Consider the following 14,732-nt stretch of genomic DNA (forward strand, 5'->3'; position numbering starts at 1 on the left):
GGATTGTTATTCATGCTCAAAGAAGGAAAAGCTCATGCTTAGCAGAGACCCACAACCTGGGATCAGAATTGCTTAAGCTCATCATATATTTGCAATTTACTATTTCTCCTTTTGGGGTAAAAGGATGCAACCCTTCCCTAGGCCTTAACAAGAAGTATATATAGAGAAAGCTTGGCACAAAATTGAAGGAAGAGAACAAAGTGAAACCTGTCTTTACTTTTTAGACTGATGCAGCTCATCCTCCATGACTGTCACAGAGATAAGGGACCAAGAAATATATTACTTCAGCATCCCAAAGCACTTATGAACTTCAATGGTAAGCCAGCACACATGGTCAGATGGAAACAGGCAGAGCACTTTAGTGCATGCTCCATGCAACCCCTATCATCATCATCATCATCATCATCATCATCATCATCATCATCATCATCATCATCATCATCATCAACATCATCATCTCATCAATAACAACAAGGATTTGTTAAATCCAAAGTTTATAATTTAAAACAGGGTTCAGGTGTTTCTTAAGTTAATATTAATATCTACAAATTTACAGTAGTAACATTTACCTTTTGTACCCATGAATTTCATTCAAGGTCTCTTCTTTTCTTTCCAGAAATACAACACCTTTGGTTTATCTTAATAAGCCAAAAAAAAAAGTAAAGAAAAGAAAAGAAAAAAAGGACAATGATAATTTGAGACTTTATACACAAAATGAATTCATGACATTTTACAAAGAAATCATAAGGGCTTATTCAGAACCAGAAAGGCCTTTGTCAGGGTTAGCAAAGTTACTTGACTTATTTGGGTTTTCATAGACAAATATAAAGATCTATATCTGCCTTTACACTGAGTTAAATAGATCCAAAATTCTGATGTCAAAAGTACCATTGCTCTAAGTTCAGTAACAAGGTATTTTCTAGGCAAGCATCAGGGGGAGCCTCTCTTTTTAATGGCCTGGAATATGGATTCAAAATTAAACAAAATAAATGTAAAACATTAAATAAAAGTATTTACACCCAAAAATCAATGTTTTAAAGCATCAGAGCATTGGAAAACTGCATCATATTTATAAATGTTTAAGAGTATTCTGTTGTTATGTTATCTTGCCTTCTATTTTAGTATCATATGACTTATAGAGAGGAAAATAAAAGATTTGTAAATTAATTTATAATTGCCTAGTTAGATGATTTGCCAAATAAATGATTGATATATTTTGTAAGCAATCTGTATGACATTCTAAATATTTCTTTGGGGATCAAGCTATTCTTTCAACAAATTACCACAACATTATAATCTTTGTATTTCATTTTGGGTCACTATTTATGCATGTATTAAGTCCTCTTTATAGAGACAAATACTTCAGACAGGTTCATATTTAAATTTATCCATTGAGAAAAGCTGTGTTGTCCTTTATAGTATATAGGAAGCTAGAAATAAATTAATATAAAAATGTATATGTGAATATGCACATATCTGTATATATAAGGGCAGAATTTCTACCCTAAACCAATTAATGTAATTATTGAAGGCCTAACACATCTATTGATTTAATCAATCAAAATTTTAAACCAGTTATTAACAAGCCCCTAATAAATTTAAAACTATTAAAGTACTTCTGTTATTGTTGTTCAATCATTCAGTTGTGTCCAATTCTTTGTGACCCCTATGAACCACCAATGATAGCCATAGGATTTTTTTTTTGTCAATAATGTTGACAAAATGGGTTGCCATTTCCTTCTTCCGTGGATTAAGAACAAACATAAGTAAATGATTTGCCCAAGGTCACAAAGCTAGTATAAGTCTGGATTTGAACTCAGATCTTCCTGACTCCAGGCCCCACTACTATCCACGCTCCACAATGTCCACTTACTTGCATCTAAAACAAACAGAATGACTTGCTTAGGTCACACAGTCAGTGTCTGAGGCCAGATTTGAATTTTTGAATTCTTATCATTAATGAATATAAATGGCAATACACAGGAAAAATTTTATGACTGATTGAAAAATCAGATCATATCTCTAGTACTAGTTATATAAAGGATAAAGTGGTTTGGAGATGGTCAGTCTAGTAAGCTTCTAGAGTTTCTAGACTGGAGAATGCCTTGCAGAAGCGATCTTTGCACCTGTACTAGAAAGAAATATAGATAAGGTAGAAGGTGTAAATCTGAAAGGATTAGCCTATCCCATTGAACACATTGAAGGAAACCAGACCTGTAACAAAGATGCATCTAGCTGGGAGCAGAGAAGCACACCATAAAGATTCATTGAGTTCAAGTATAGATGCAAATAAGTCACCTGAATGAGGCAGCAGCTTCAAGGAGCACGATCCCCTTGTACCAGAAAAGAATCCACAAAACAACAATAGTCAGAACTTTTTCCCAACATAATTTGGAAATCTGAATTTTAAAAGATGTGGCCTGATTCTTTTGATTTGCAAATTTAGTTTCTTTAGTTTCTAATTCAAGGAAAGGATGCTTTTCTTTTTTTCTTATTTTCTCTTCCCTTGTTTTCTTTTCCCTTCCCTGTCAGAGCAGGAGAATGAGGAAAATGTGTTTATAAAATCTAATCAGAAACAATTTCTTACTGAAAAGAAATCATACTCAAAAAAGGTGATTCTATAAATTGAGGTTTCCAATATGAAAAATAATCAAAACTGCCAACATAGTTATAATAACACGTCTTTAAGCAGGGCAAGTAAGACTATAATCAAAAAACACTAGTTAGAACCATCACCCTGGGATGACTACAGTCTTTGGAAAGATGTCAGGAATATAATTACTGAGAATTTCCATTGTACTGTAGAACTTGGAGTGCTTACATATATTTAGATGGTACAGGAGGAAGTAGAAGCTACTAGTTATGTAAGTTTACAAAAACCTAAAACAGATGATGTAGCCAGAGCTAACCTGGGAGTGTGTATCTGGGAATTGTCCTTCCTTCTATACTCCCTAATGTATATAAGAACTCTCATTTTGCTTTGGTAGCTTGTTCCAGCTAAACCTGTCTAGAGTTGATTGAGGGGTACTTTAGAGTTTTGTATTTTCTTTCCAATTCTATCCTTCAGGGCAGATGGGTAAATTCTAGGAGCTAAGTGAAGCCTAGTAAACTCAGCTAATTCAGTCTTTTGAGTTCTTTGTTTTAACCTTTAGAAGAGTCAGTAATGGGATTAACTAAAATGTCATTTCTGGCTGTGGTCAAAAAGATTCTGCCATTGAATATAAGAATGTGCCATAGAGACAATTGTATTGACTAAGTTCCAGTTGTGCAGAACAAGCAAGTAACTAAGTCAATGTGTCCAGGAGAGTCTGAAAGTGGCCCTCTCTTAACCAAAGGTGAGAGGGAGACAAAAGGCTGATACATTTACAGTTGGCTTCTGAGGGCATTCCCCATCAGCAAATACATATTGACAATTAGCTGGAAGAATGCTCTTTTCTTTGGTAGATCTTACAACAGAAAAGGTACCCCATTTTCCATTATCCATTATGTCTTGGGGGTGTGAGATAGGCTTCAATGATCTTTTCCCTCTGTAATAATCTCCTTGTAAATAGATGAGTTCTCAAAATGGCTTCCTCTCCGGAAAAGAAAATATGAGAAATCTATAACCAGATTCTCAAAAGAAACTGATTGATTAGGTATTTGTTCAAACCCAGATATAAGACTAAAATTATGCTATTAGCCACAGAAGACAAGCAGTATTTTGGACTGACTTAAATGTTCTGATGCTCTTTAAAATAATGTAATATTTGTGCTTAGAACAATAGTAGAAGGGAACCTCATTAGCCAACTTTTAGTGCCATCTTATTATATTTCTATTAAAATCTTTTTTAAATCACACTTGCTAGGAAAATAATTTGCCAACTACCATAATAGTTACATAGTTAAAATAATATTCAAAAAATAGTTAAATACCAAGCTAGAGACATATAAAAGTTTAAAAATCCCTCTAATATAGGTTTATCAAAGTTTGTAGACCTGGCAATGAAATGAATCACTATTAATGGAAAGAAATAACAAAAAGAAAATACCAGACATTATGAAGGAAAAAGTATACTTGAGTAGACTATTAAAATAAAAACAATCTTAAAAATGCTTGCCCAAACACATATCAAATAACCATGTGAATTCTAAGAGCACATACATGAAAAATTTAGTTTCTAAACAAATTTTCAAATTTTTCAAAACGAAATTTAAAAATTAAAAATTGCACTCAAAATTCCCTGTGGAGAATGAGATGCTAATTCAAAATTCTCATGTCTTCTTGTGGAGAATGAAATGTTAAGGATCTACTAATTTTTAAAGTCACACAGATGAATTTACTTTTATTCTCTTTTATTTTAATAAAAAGCTATGATGGGATATAGTTATTGTATAAATTTAGTTGCTTATACCTATGCTCAAATGTACTGAATATTTCACTCATATTACCCACTTGAAAAATTTCAGGTCCCTTTTGGGCATTTTCAGGGTATACTTTCTCTATATATACAACCATTTATCCCAAATTAAATACCATGACCAGCTGACTGGATGTCCTTTTGAGGTAATAAGATCATAAATCTTTCTTCTCTACTATAACTAATTTAACTTAACATTAAACTCATCAATATCACTAAAATAAATTTGCATTTTGACTTAAATTAATGCACATTTTCTAATTATTCTTATAACCACTTATATTTCAATGACCTCATAACAAGTAATAGGTAGATGACAAATTCAGTATTTATCTAATTAATTGTTTGAATAACTAAAATTCTACATACTTGCATCTTTGATTCCTATATGTTTCAGTATTAGTCTATGATTGCATCACCCTTTATGATTCTAGAAAGATTATCATAAAAGGAGAAAAGAAGGACATAACTAAAGAGAAGTACTCCCTTCATTTGAAGTATTAATTAATAATAGGTGGAAAGTGGCAATGATGCACAGCTACTTATAGAACCTGCCAGGTGTAAAACTGAAGTTTCATTCTAGGGAAACCAGCTGTGAGAGACTTAAATCAGCTCAAGCCACAAATACTCTCTTAGCCTTCTCTTGAGGCAAAAGTACACCTGCAGTTCCCAGAAGGCATTTCATATGGCTGCTGGCACTAATGATCAATTGGTTCCATAACATTTCTTCTAATTATAGTCCCCAAAATTTAACCTCAAATGGCAATTCTCCCCATGTCTAGGGTTAAATATAAACTATATCACTTTTTTAAATTATTAGACTCAACTGTTTTTCTATAATCTTCTGACATCAGATTGAGAAAATAGTTACATTTTGCATTCTACAGAGATGCTGAATACATAATAATTGACATAAACTTAGAAAAGTCCTCTGGACATATTGCTGTAAATGTCCAAATTAACAGATATTGTTATATTTGTCCTCATACCACAATAAGATAACTGAATTGAAACTTTCCTACTCTGTTTAATTGTGAGGAACTTTTGTTTTCTGACTTTTCTAGTACTCAGTTTGAACTATTTGCCAATCTTAAAGAAGGACCTGACATAGAATTATCAGTTGAGAAGATCATACACAAAAATATAGCTGGCCTAGGGACTTGTGCTGAGGGAGATCTAATAGATAAAGACAGGGGAACAAGTACCACAGGATACTCAGTCCATTTCAATGGTCTTCTGTGTATTTTTCTTGGTTAGATGGAATTTTAAATCTCTAATGGGCTATTTGTCCACTCAGGAATTGGGGCTCTCTTTAAATGAGATAGATGTATCCAGCTATTGATTCCCTTTGGCTTGGCAGCTGGAATTTGTTAGGAGAACTTAATGAAGTCCATCCTGTCTGGACTTGCACAGATGTCTTTTCCTATAAACCCATTCTCTGGGTTCCAGATGTAAGATGGACTGAACCAAGGGAGAATTCCTGGAAATTAACTGAGAAATAAGATGGTTCAGGTTCTGGACATTTTGGATGAATCCCTTATAATATGACAAAGGAGGAGCCATAGTGGTAAGAAGGATCCAAGGAATTAAAGGCGGGGCATGTAGTGACCAGGGACAATCTCGTAAACTGAGGGAGATTTCCCAAAAAGGGGAGATTCTGAGTTTTGAGCCAAAGTACACTTACTCTATAAATTTGGCAAGTTGAACCTTGATAATTCCATTGATATACTTTACCAAACCTGGGACTTGGGGGTGATAGATCCAATGTAGGTGTTGAAATACTGGCTAAGCTGCTAACAGTTGAGTGACATTGAATCAGTGAAATGGGTTTCTCGGTTACTATGGATCTCTTTGGGAATTCCCCAGGTAGGAAATATATTTTCTAGTAAACACTCAGCTTCTGTTGTTGCAGTGACTTGCCATCAAGAAAATGATTCTAAATAATAAGAGAATACAAAAATCATGACTAATAGGAATTTTTAACCATAATAAGATGGGAACTGAATAAAATCAATCTGCTAGATTTGAAAAGAGGCCACGTAGAGAGGAAATCTTCTTAAGAGAGTTCAGAAGGGTATGCTAACATATTGTTTGGGGCAGATTTCACGTTGCAAAGACACATCATTAGCAGCTCATCTCATTTTTCTCCACCAATATTTATCGGTAATTTAAGAAACCTATGAGGCCCCCAGTGACTCAAGGAGCATAAGTATTCTATCATAGGATGACACATGGAGTCAGGGAGGACTAAGCAACCCTCAGGCCCATGCCAAAGTCCATAGTCCTCATTCTATTTACATGCCCCTCTCTCTTTAGCCTCTTTAAGATGGAGCAGGACATGGTCTTCTGGGTAGATACCATCTGTCCCAGTCAGTTCCACTTTTGGGGAAGGCTTCTTCAGAGTGGAGGAGGAAAGGTCTATTGGAATAGGGAATTGCATGGCAACTGGGTTGGCATTTCAGTCATTAAGGGCATCTCTATCAGAATGTGTAGGAACTTTGATAATGTCCTCTGCTGCTGGTGATAAGAAGGAGTCCAGTAATAAGAGTGCCAGAGGAAGTCAAGAATCTTCTCTATTTCCACAAGATTCCAAAGTCATGAGCTCCCCCTACCCAAATTCATATCAACTATCTGTGTATATGCCTTTTCACTTTCCTTTAGTTAGTTCAAAGGCTGGGGTCAGAGCTTCAGATCTGGCCTGTTGTGAAGATTAGGCTAAGGGGAGGAGTCTTGACTCCATGACTTCCTTAGTGGTGGTTAATAGCACATTCCACCATCAGGTCACCAGAGTTGTTTCAGAGATAAGAACTATCTGTGAACCAAGAATAATGTGGATTTTCCTAGCTCATCTCCTGGAGGTCTTTTGTGTAATTAAAATAGTGTCAACAAGGTTAATGCAGTCATGATTTTCAGTAAAGTCAGGCTCCCTATCCTTTTGTGTCTAGAAGGAAAATACCTAGATTAAGAGTTTAATACTTAGGAGATAGTAACATTCAGTTTGAATAGGAGGGAGACCTCTAGTTTCATGAGATAACTGGTAGAAAAATGCTGTGGAATATTAGTGTTTGAAAGTCTCAATCACATGGGGGACATATATGGTTGAAGGGTAGTCTAGAATCACCTCTTCTACTAAAATCAAAAGGTCAGAGACTGTGGCAACAGCTTACAGACATTGTGGGAGTCTCCTAACCACTGAGTCAAGGATCTTGCTAAGATGTGCTAAAAACTCTTCCAGTGTAGGAACCTATATGGAAATTGGAAACTCCTCAAGAGATGGAGAGGAGCAAACAAAAATAGGAGCTATAAGTGTATGACAGGAGGAGGAAGGCAAATTGGACAAAAAAAAGAGTTGAATGTCATTTTAAGGAGAGAATTCAATTGCTCTATGTCTCAGGAAAATCCCAGCCTAAAAGACAGAGAGGAGCATCTGAAGAGAAAAGGAATGAATGGATCTCAATGAGATCCCCAAGGATAAAGGGAAGAGGTTGAGACATAAGGATATACTATGCATGGTTAGAGATTCCTACTATTGAAACCTTTTTTAGAATTCCAAAAGCAGTGGACTTTAGGAGAGACATTGTGGCACCAGTATCTATAAGGGTCTCAATGGGATGAGAAACTATCACCATGTGAGTGATTCCCACTGGAGATACTGATGTCACAGGAAAAACCTTTAATACACTTGAAATCCTATCACTTTGAAGCAGGTTGTAACTTTCACTGTAGTCCTGCCATTTTTCTTTAGATGACCTGACCTTTTATAGTAAATAACATGCCTTCTCATTCTCTAAGCTTGGAGCTTGTGACTAGAAGGAGGTATAAAAAGAGAAGAAGAGAGAGAAGTTCTTTGCCTTTGCTCATTATCTGATTCTCATATTTTCTTCTATTTCTATTTTTCCTCCACTAGGGTTTGTTGGTATTTATTAGCTAAATAAACCAAATCAGAGATAGGAATTATATTACAATCTAATTCCCTCTCTTAATAAGATTTGCAAGAGGCTTATTTAGTTCTGTCACATAGAGAGAATTAAAGGTTATTAAATGATCAGGACTATCAGAAGAAAGACCATAATTAGCTCTAAAGGTAGCCAGAAATCTGATAAAAAAAATTAAAAAACTAACTGAATTTTCCCCCAATTGAAAGGTTTAGGAAAGGCCTTGTGAATTGCTTTTAGTAAGGCTTCCCCAAACTTCCAGGTTTCCTGGAGCTACTTATCAGGCTCCACCTTCTCAGTTACTAAGTAATTTATGTGCTCAATTCCCTATTGGTCATTTGAAACCAATAAGCCATATCCCTAGAGCCTAAAAGAACTTGAGCAAGGTGATAAAGGTCAGAGAAGCCAGGCTGGTAGGTGTAGAATGTGAGCAAATTCCACTCTGGCCTTTGGAAATTCCTTGACAAAAATTCTGAATTCCACCTTGGTCCAAGGGGTAAAAGATTCCTGAAGTGTTTTTGGATTTCTATCTTGACCTAGAAAAGAAATTAGGGAAAGGGGACCTCAGATAAAACTAGAAAAGGATTTAAAGAGACTCTTTGGAAAGAGTAGTGAGAATTTCTCAAGGCCTCTATAATTCTACTTTTTTCTGTAAGATTTTAACTTTTAGTTTGTTCTTTTTCCTGTAATTTTGATACTTTCTTTCTTCTGGGACTGAATGACTCATCCTCCCTATCTACTGTTTTCTAAATCTTACTATTCTCTTGTTCAGGGCCCTCAATCTTGGGGAGAGCAGAATTTAGAGTGGTATTCAAGAAGGTAATTTTTTAATGATCAAAGGAACAACTGAACTTGGAGTCATATTTAGTTAAATTTTTTCCAATTATCTAAATATTTGCAAGTATCTGGTCCATATTTGAAAAACATATACCCAGCAGCTGTCCCTTCCAATGCAGCACAGATCTAAACTAGTTTAACAAAATACCTGCTAAAAGAGCTGTTAAATTCAGTAAGTATAAGAGTTCCAAATTCAAGAGTTCAATTATCACTCCAACTTGCCAAATGGATTCCAAACTAGAACTCAGTGAGTTTCTGTCACTTAAGCAGAGCAGCATAAGTAGCAGAGATTTTGAAATCTCCAAATGTATTAACTAAGAAGTAGTCAGAACTAGAAAAGTATAATAACAGGTCATTAATCAGGTCAAGTGAGACTATAATAATAATAAAAAAAACATACCATCACATAGAGCCCCTGCTCTTGGAAAGACACCAACAACATAATTACTGGGAATTTCCACTGAACTGCAAAATGAGAGTTCTTATATACATTAGGGAATATAGAAGGAAGGACAAGCAACTGTAAAGAGCCTATCAAGAGTGGCTTCACAAGGATCCCAAGCCAGCAACCATCCCATAAGATTTTTAATAACCTCCCTACTTAAAAAGCCACCAAGAAATCCAGCTGAATAAGAGTTTCAAATTTGAGAGGTCCTTTACCCATGTCATCTTGCTGAGTTGCATTCAAACTAGAATAGACTCCTGGGGACACCACACATCTTGACTCAATATATCAGGTAGCTGGACAGTTGGTTTCAATATCTCAGTGGGATTTCCATATGTGGGCTTGGAAAAAATATAAAACTAGCAAAGAAATTGTAACAGCTATTCTCTAATGGGGGTGAAGTGGTCCTGAGGATATTATAATCAAGAACGCCACAAAGTTAGAGTCCTGAAAATCTGGGGGAGCAACACAGAACCTCAGCTCTGAAACTTCCCCAGGAAGTACAGAAAGACAGGTATTTTGAAGAGGGAGAGGAAACAAAAGCCAAGTTATTTGAGTTCACAAAAGCTTGGGAAAGATATATAAGCCAAAGGCTAGGGAAGCTAGGAGTGGTTGAGGTGCAATAACTAGAGTGTATAGAGATTAGAAAGGCACTTTAGGTTGGTGGACTGATTGTTTTCTTTAACTAAACCCTGGGGAAAAGGCAAAACTAGTTCATAGTTAATTCTGTCTTTGTCTTTTGAGCTTTTTATTTTAATAGTCTGGGAAAGAGTCCATTTAGAGAGTCCTTGAAGACAAAGTTGTCAGCTACTATAAATATTTTTGTACAACCAGGTCCTTCTTTCTTTATGTTTGATCTCTTTGGGTACAGACTTAGTAGCTATAGATGAGTCAAAGGGTGTACAGTTTTATAGCCTTTGGGGTATAGTACCAAATTGTTCTCCAAAATAACTGGACCAGTTGACAACCTGTCAGTACATTAGTAGTCCTATTTTCTCCTATTTCCTCTAATATTTCTCATTTCTTTTTTTTAAAATAAGTTTTATTTTTTAGAAAAGTTATCATGGTTACATGATTCATGTTCCTACTTTCACCTTCACACACCCCCAACCTTCCTCCCCATAGCCATTGTGTATTTCCACCGGTTTTAACATGTGTCATCTATTAAGACCTATTTCCAAATTGTTGATAGTTGCATTGGTGTGGTAGTTTCGAGTCTACATCCCCAATCATGTCCGCCTCAACCCATGTGTTCAAGCAGTTGCTTTTCTTCTGTTTCCACTCCTATAGTTCTTCCTCTGAATGTGGGTAGTGTTCTTTTCCATAAATCCATCAGAATTCTCCTGGGTCATTGCATTGCTGCAAGTACAGACATCCATTACATTCGATTTTACCACAATATATCAGTCTCTGTGTACAATGTTCTTCTGGCTCTGCTCCTTTCAATCTGCATCAATTCCTGGAGGTCTTTCCAGTTCACATGGAATTCCTCCAGTTTATTATTCCTTTGAGCAAAATAGTATTCCATCACCAGCATATACCACAATTTGTTCAGCCGTTCCCTAATTGAAGGGCATCCCCTAATTTTCCAATTTTTTGCCACCCCCAAAGAGCGCAGCTATAAATATTTTTGTACAAGTTTTTTTCCTTATTATCTCTTTGGAGTATAAACCCAGCAGTGGTATGGCTGTATCAAAGGGCAGACAGTCTTTCAAAGCCCTTTGGGCATGCATTCATCCCTTGCTATATTGTGGTTCACTTATTGAGGCTTCACTTTATCACAGGTTTTAAAAAAATATATATCTAATTCTGTATTGTGTAGTTTTCACTATATCAGGGACCAACCATATTTCTGTGTGCTGTGTGTTTATAAGAGTGTGGGAAAGGTTAATAAGACTGTGGAAAAGATTTCTAGGAAGGTAGGAAGGGTTTATAAAGTGTTAAAATATATAAATAATAAAAGAAATATAACACTGCTACTTTGTGGATTTTCACCTATCACTGGGGTCTCTGGAAAGTAACTATAATTCCAAATTGCCTTCCAGAATGGTTGGACCAATTCCCAGCTCCACCAGCAATGTATTGGTTTCCCAATTTTGCCACATCCTCTCCAACATTTATTATCTTCCTTTACTGTCATATTGACCACTCTGCTAAGTGTGAGGTGGTATCTTCAGAGTTGTTTTGATTTTCATTTCTCTAATAAGGAGGGATCTAGAGCACTTTTTTCATGTGATTATTGATAGTTTAGATTTCTTTATCTGAAAACTGATTATTCATGTCCCTCGACCATTTGTCAATTGGAGAATGGCTTGTTTTTTTTTTTTTGTAAATATGACTTAGTTCCTTATATATTTGTGAAATAAGACCTTTGTCAGAGAGTTTTATTATAAAAACTTTTTCCTAGTTTGTTGCTTACCTTCTAATTACTACTACTAATAGTAGGATAATACTACTAGAAGCATATTCAAAAACCATATGTTAAACCCAAAATACCCATAGCCCACTAGTCCAAGTAATTTAATAAAAATATTGGCCTCTTAAGCCAAAAATGAAGGAAACCCCTTCCTAGGACACATTCAGAAGGTAATAAACACCTTACTATCAACACCGAAATTCTACTTAAACTACTTTATTTCAATTTGTATACTATACTAGTATTGAATTCACTTTTATAAATTAAATGTATTAAATTTAGCACTCTGTATATAGTACATGGATTTATTTACCCCCAGCATTCTCATATACATTATACTCTTATATTACTAACTATATTGTATTCATAATTATACTAATAATATTAACATCTATTAGTACTATAATTTATTCTATACAAAGACATATGCATTAAATTCATGGGCACAGGATCAACAAACCTTTACTTTACTAGCATATCATCACCATTGGGAATATGTCATTTAACACCTCATGAGAGATCACCATCTCACCATCCAAAGGCTTACAGTCCTTCGGAGGAAGCTCATAAATTGTGATGTACCTAACTCCTTTGCTGGTTACTTCAGGATCATAAATTGTTCATTGTATCCAAACTGCCACTGAATAAGGCATCACAATGTTACAATTACAAATCAACCCATAATGTGACATAACTGATTCTAACTAGCATGGGGAAGGGATTTTTGCGGGGTTCCAATGGGCCTAGGAACACCGATATCATGTAGGACTGATAGTGATATTTTTGGAGATCACACAGAGTAAATGGGCATAATATATGAATGATTATAAGACATATTCTTATGTTATAAAAATAACCATACATGTATATATGCAGTATTAATCAGTTACAGTTGAGTCAATTAAAAGTTGATATAAAGTCAATGATCTAAAGACATATATTTATATATTCCCCCAGGTGACAGGAGAGTATGCCAAAATAATTTATAATAATTTAACAGTAAATATAAATTTGCTTTTATATTCACTAAACCCCAACCCCTAAAAAAATTATATCTTTTTTCCGTCAAACCCCCAAATCAGAAGACATATAGGGACAAGAGTAAAATACTACGAAATACTATGTATGCTATGATATAGTATGAAATGCTAAATTTTTTATTTTTTTTAATTTAATTTATTTTTTATTTAAAATAATTTTTTTTGAAAATTACATTCTATCAATACTGACATAGTATATATTAAAATTTCAAATTATACAAAGCCATAAAATTCATTATTTTAACCAGTTAATGTAGCTTAAATTCAAAGCAAAGCACTGAAAATGCTTAAATGGTCTCTAATATAGTCCCATGAACAAAAGGTTTGATCCTAGCCTTACTATTAATTTTAGTTAGACCTACATGTACAAATTTCCACTGTCCAATGAGAATGCCATTAACACTATTAATAGCAGACCAGAGGAGCCGGTATCAGGGACACTGCTAGCGGCCTATTACACCTTGCTCAACCGCATCTCCACGGGACATAGAAGTGACTAAAATTAACCTATAAATGAAAGTTTGACTAAATCATAATGATTTAGGGTTGGAAAATTTTGTGCCAGCCACTGTGGTCATATCATTAACTCAAAATAACAGATCTCAGTGAAAGTGTGTTTAAGGTATGCCCTAAATAAAGTTAATACTTAACTAAATTGTAATACACAGTTTAGTTAATACTAAAATAAACAATTAAAATGACTTTAATAATGCTGACTACATGACAGGTAAGACACAAACTGAGATTAGATACCTCATTATGCTTAGTCATAAACTTAAATAGTTAAATAACAAAAGTATTCACCAGGGGGGTGCCCTAAACCCATCTAGAGGAGCCTGTTCTATAATCGATAAACCCAGCTCTCTTGCCAGTACAGCCTTCATACTGCCATCGTCAGCCCACCTTAAAAAAGTCAAATAGTAAGCAAAATTATTGTCCATAAAAATGTTAGGTCAAGATGTAGCACATGGGAGGGAAAGAAAGGGGTTATATGCTCTACTTTAGAGAACAATGAATCAGCTTATGAAATTAAAGTGCTTGAAGGAGGATTTAGTAGTAAATTAAGAATAGAGAGCTTAATTGAAATAGACAATAGGGCCTTCACACACCACCCATCACTCTCCTCAAAATAATTTACTAAAATCACTAATACCACTATCAAATAAAAGAGGATAAAAGTCATAACATGATAAATTTACTGGAAAGTACACTTAGAATATCAAAATGTAGCTTAACTTCAAAGCATTTAGTTTACACTGAAAAGATTTCAGTTAATTCTGACCATTTTGAGTTAACAACAGCCCTAACAAACATCCAAACAACTATTTTTAAATCAACCCAAACCATTAAAACTACCCTAGTATAGGTGATAGAACAGATATTATATATTATTCCTTCCTTTCCCACAGATCTGATAGGGATACTATTCTATGTTCACCTAATTTATTTATGATTTCACTCTTTACCCATTTTGAATTTATCTTGGTATAGGGTGTAAGATGTTGATCTTAATCTAATTTTTCCCATACTGTTTTCCAATTTTCCCAAAAATTCTTGTCAAATAGTGAGTTCTTATCCCAAAAGTTGGGATCTTTGAGTTTATTGAACACTAGCTTGCTGAAGTCATTAAGCCCTAGTCTATTCCATTGATCCACCTTTCAA

The 14,732-nt window shown here is 34.8% G+C and overlaps 1 protein-coding gene across 1 annotated transcript in view; it reads left to right on the forward strand.

The window, feature by feature from the left end:
* Nucleotides 1-228: 228 nt before the first annotated feature.
* The window catches only part of LOC123233958 (MAM domain-containing glycosylphosphatidylinositol anchor protein 2-like), a 401,852-nt gene continuing 387,348 nt past the window's right edge, over nucleotides 229-14,732 (forward strand). The window contains exon 1 of the mRNA XM_044659946.1: nucleotides 229-316. Coding sequence (XP_044515881.1) covers nucleotides 229-316 — 88 coding nt within the window. The remainder of the gene's footprint in view (nucleotides 317-14,732) is intronic.

This window comes from Gracilinanus agilis, chromosome 2 (genome assembly GCF_016433145.1).
Source record: "Gracilinanus agilis isolate LMUSP501 chromosome 2, AgileGrace, whole genome shotgun sequence".
NCBI classification, from domain to species: domain Eukaryota; kingdom Metazoa; phylum Chordata; class Mammalia; order Didelphimorphia; family Didelphidae; genus Gracilinanus; species Gracilinanus agilis.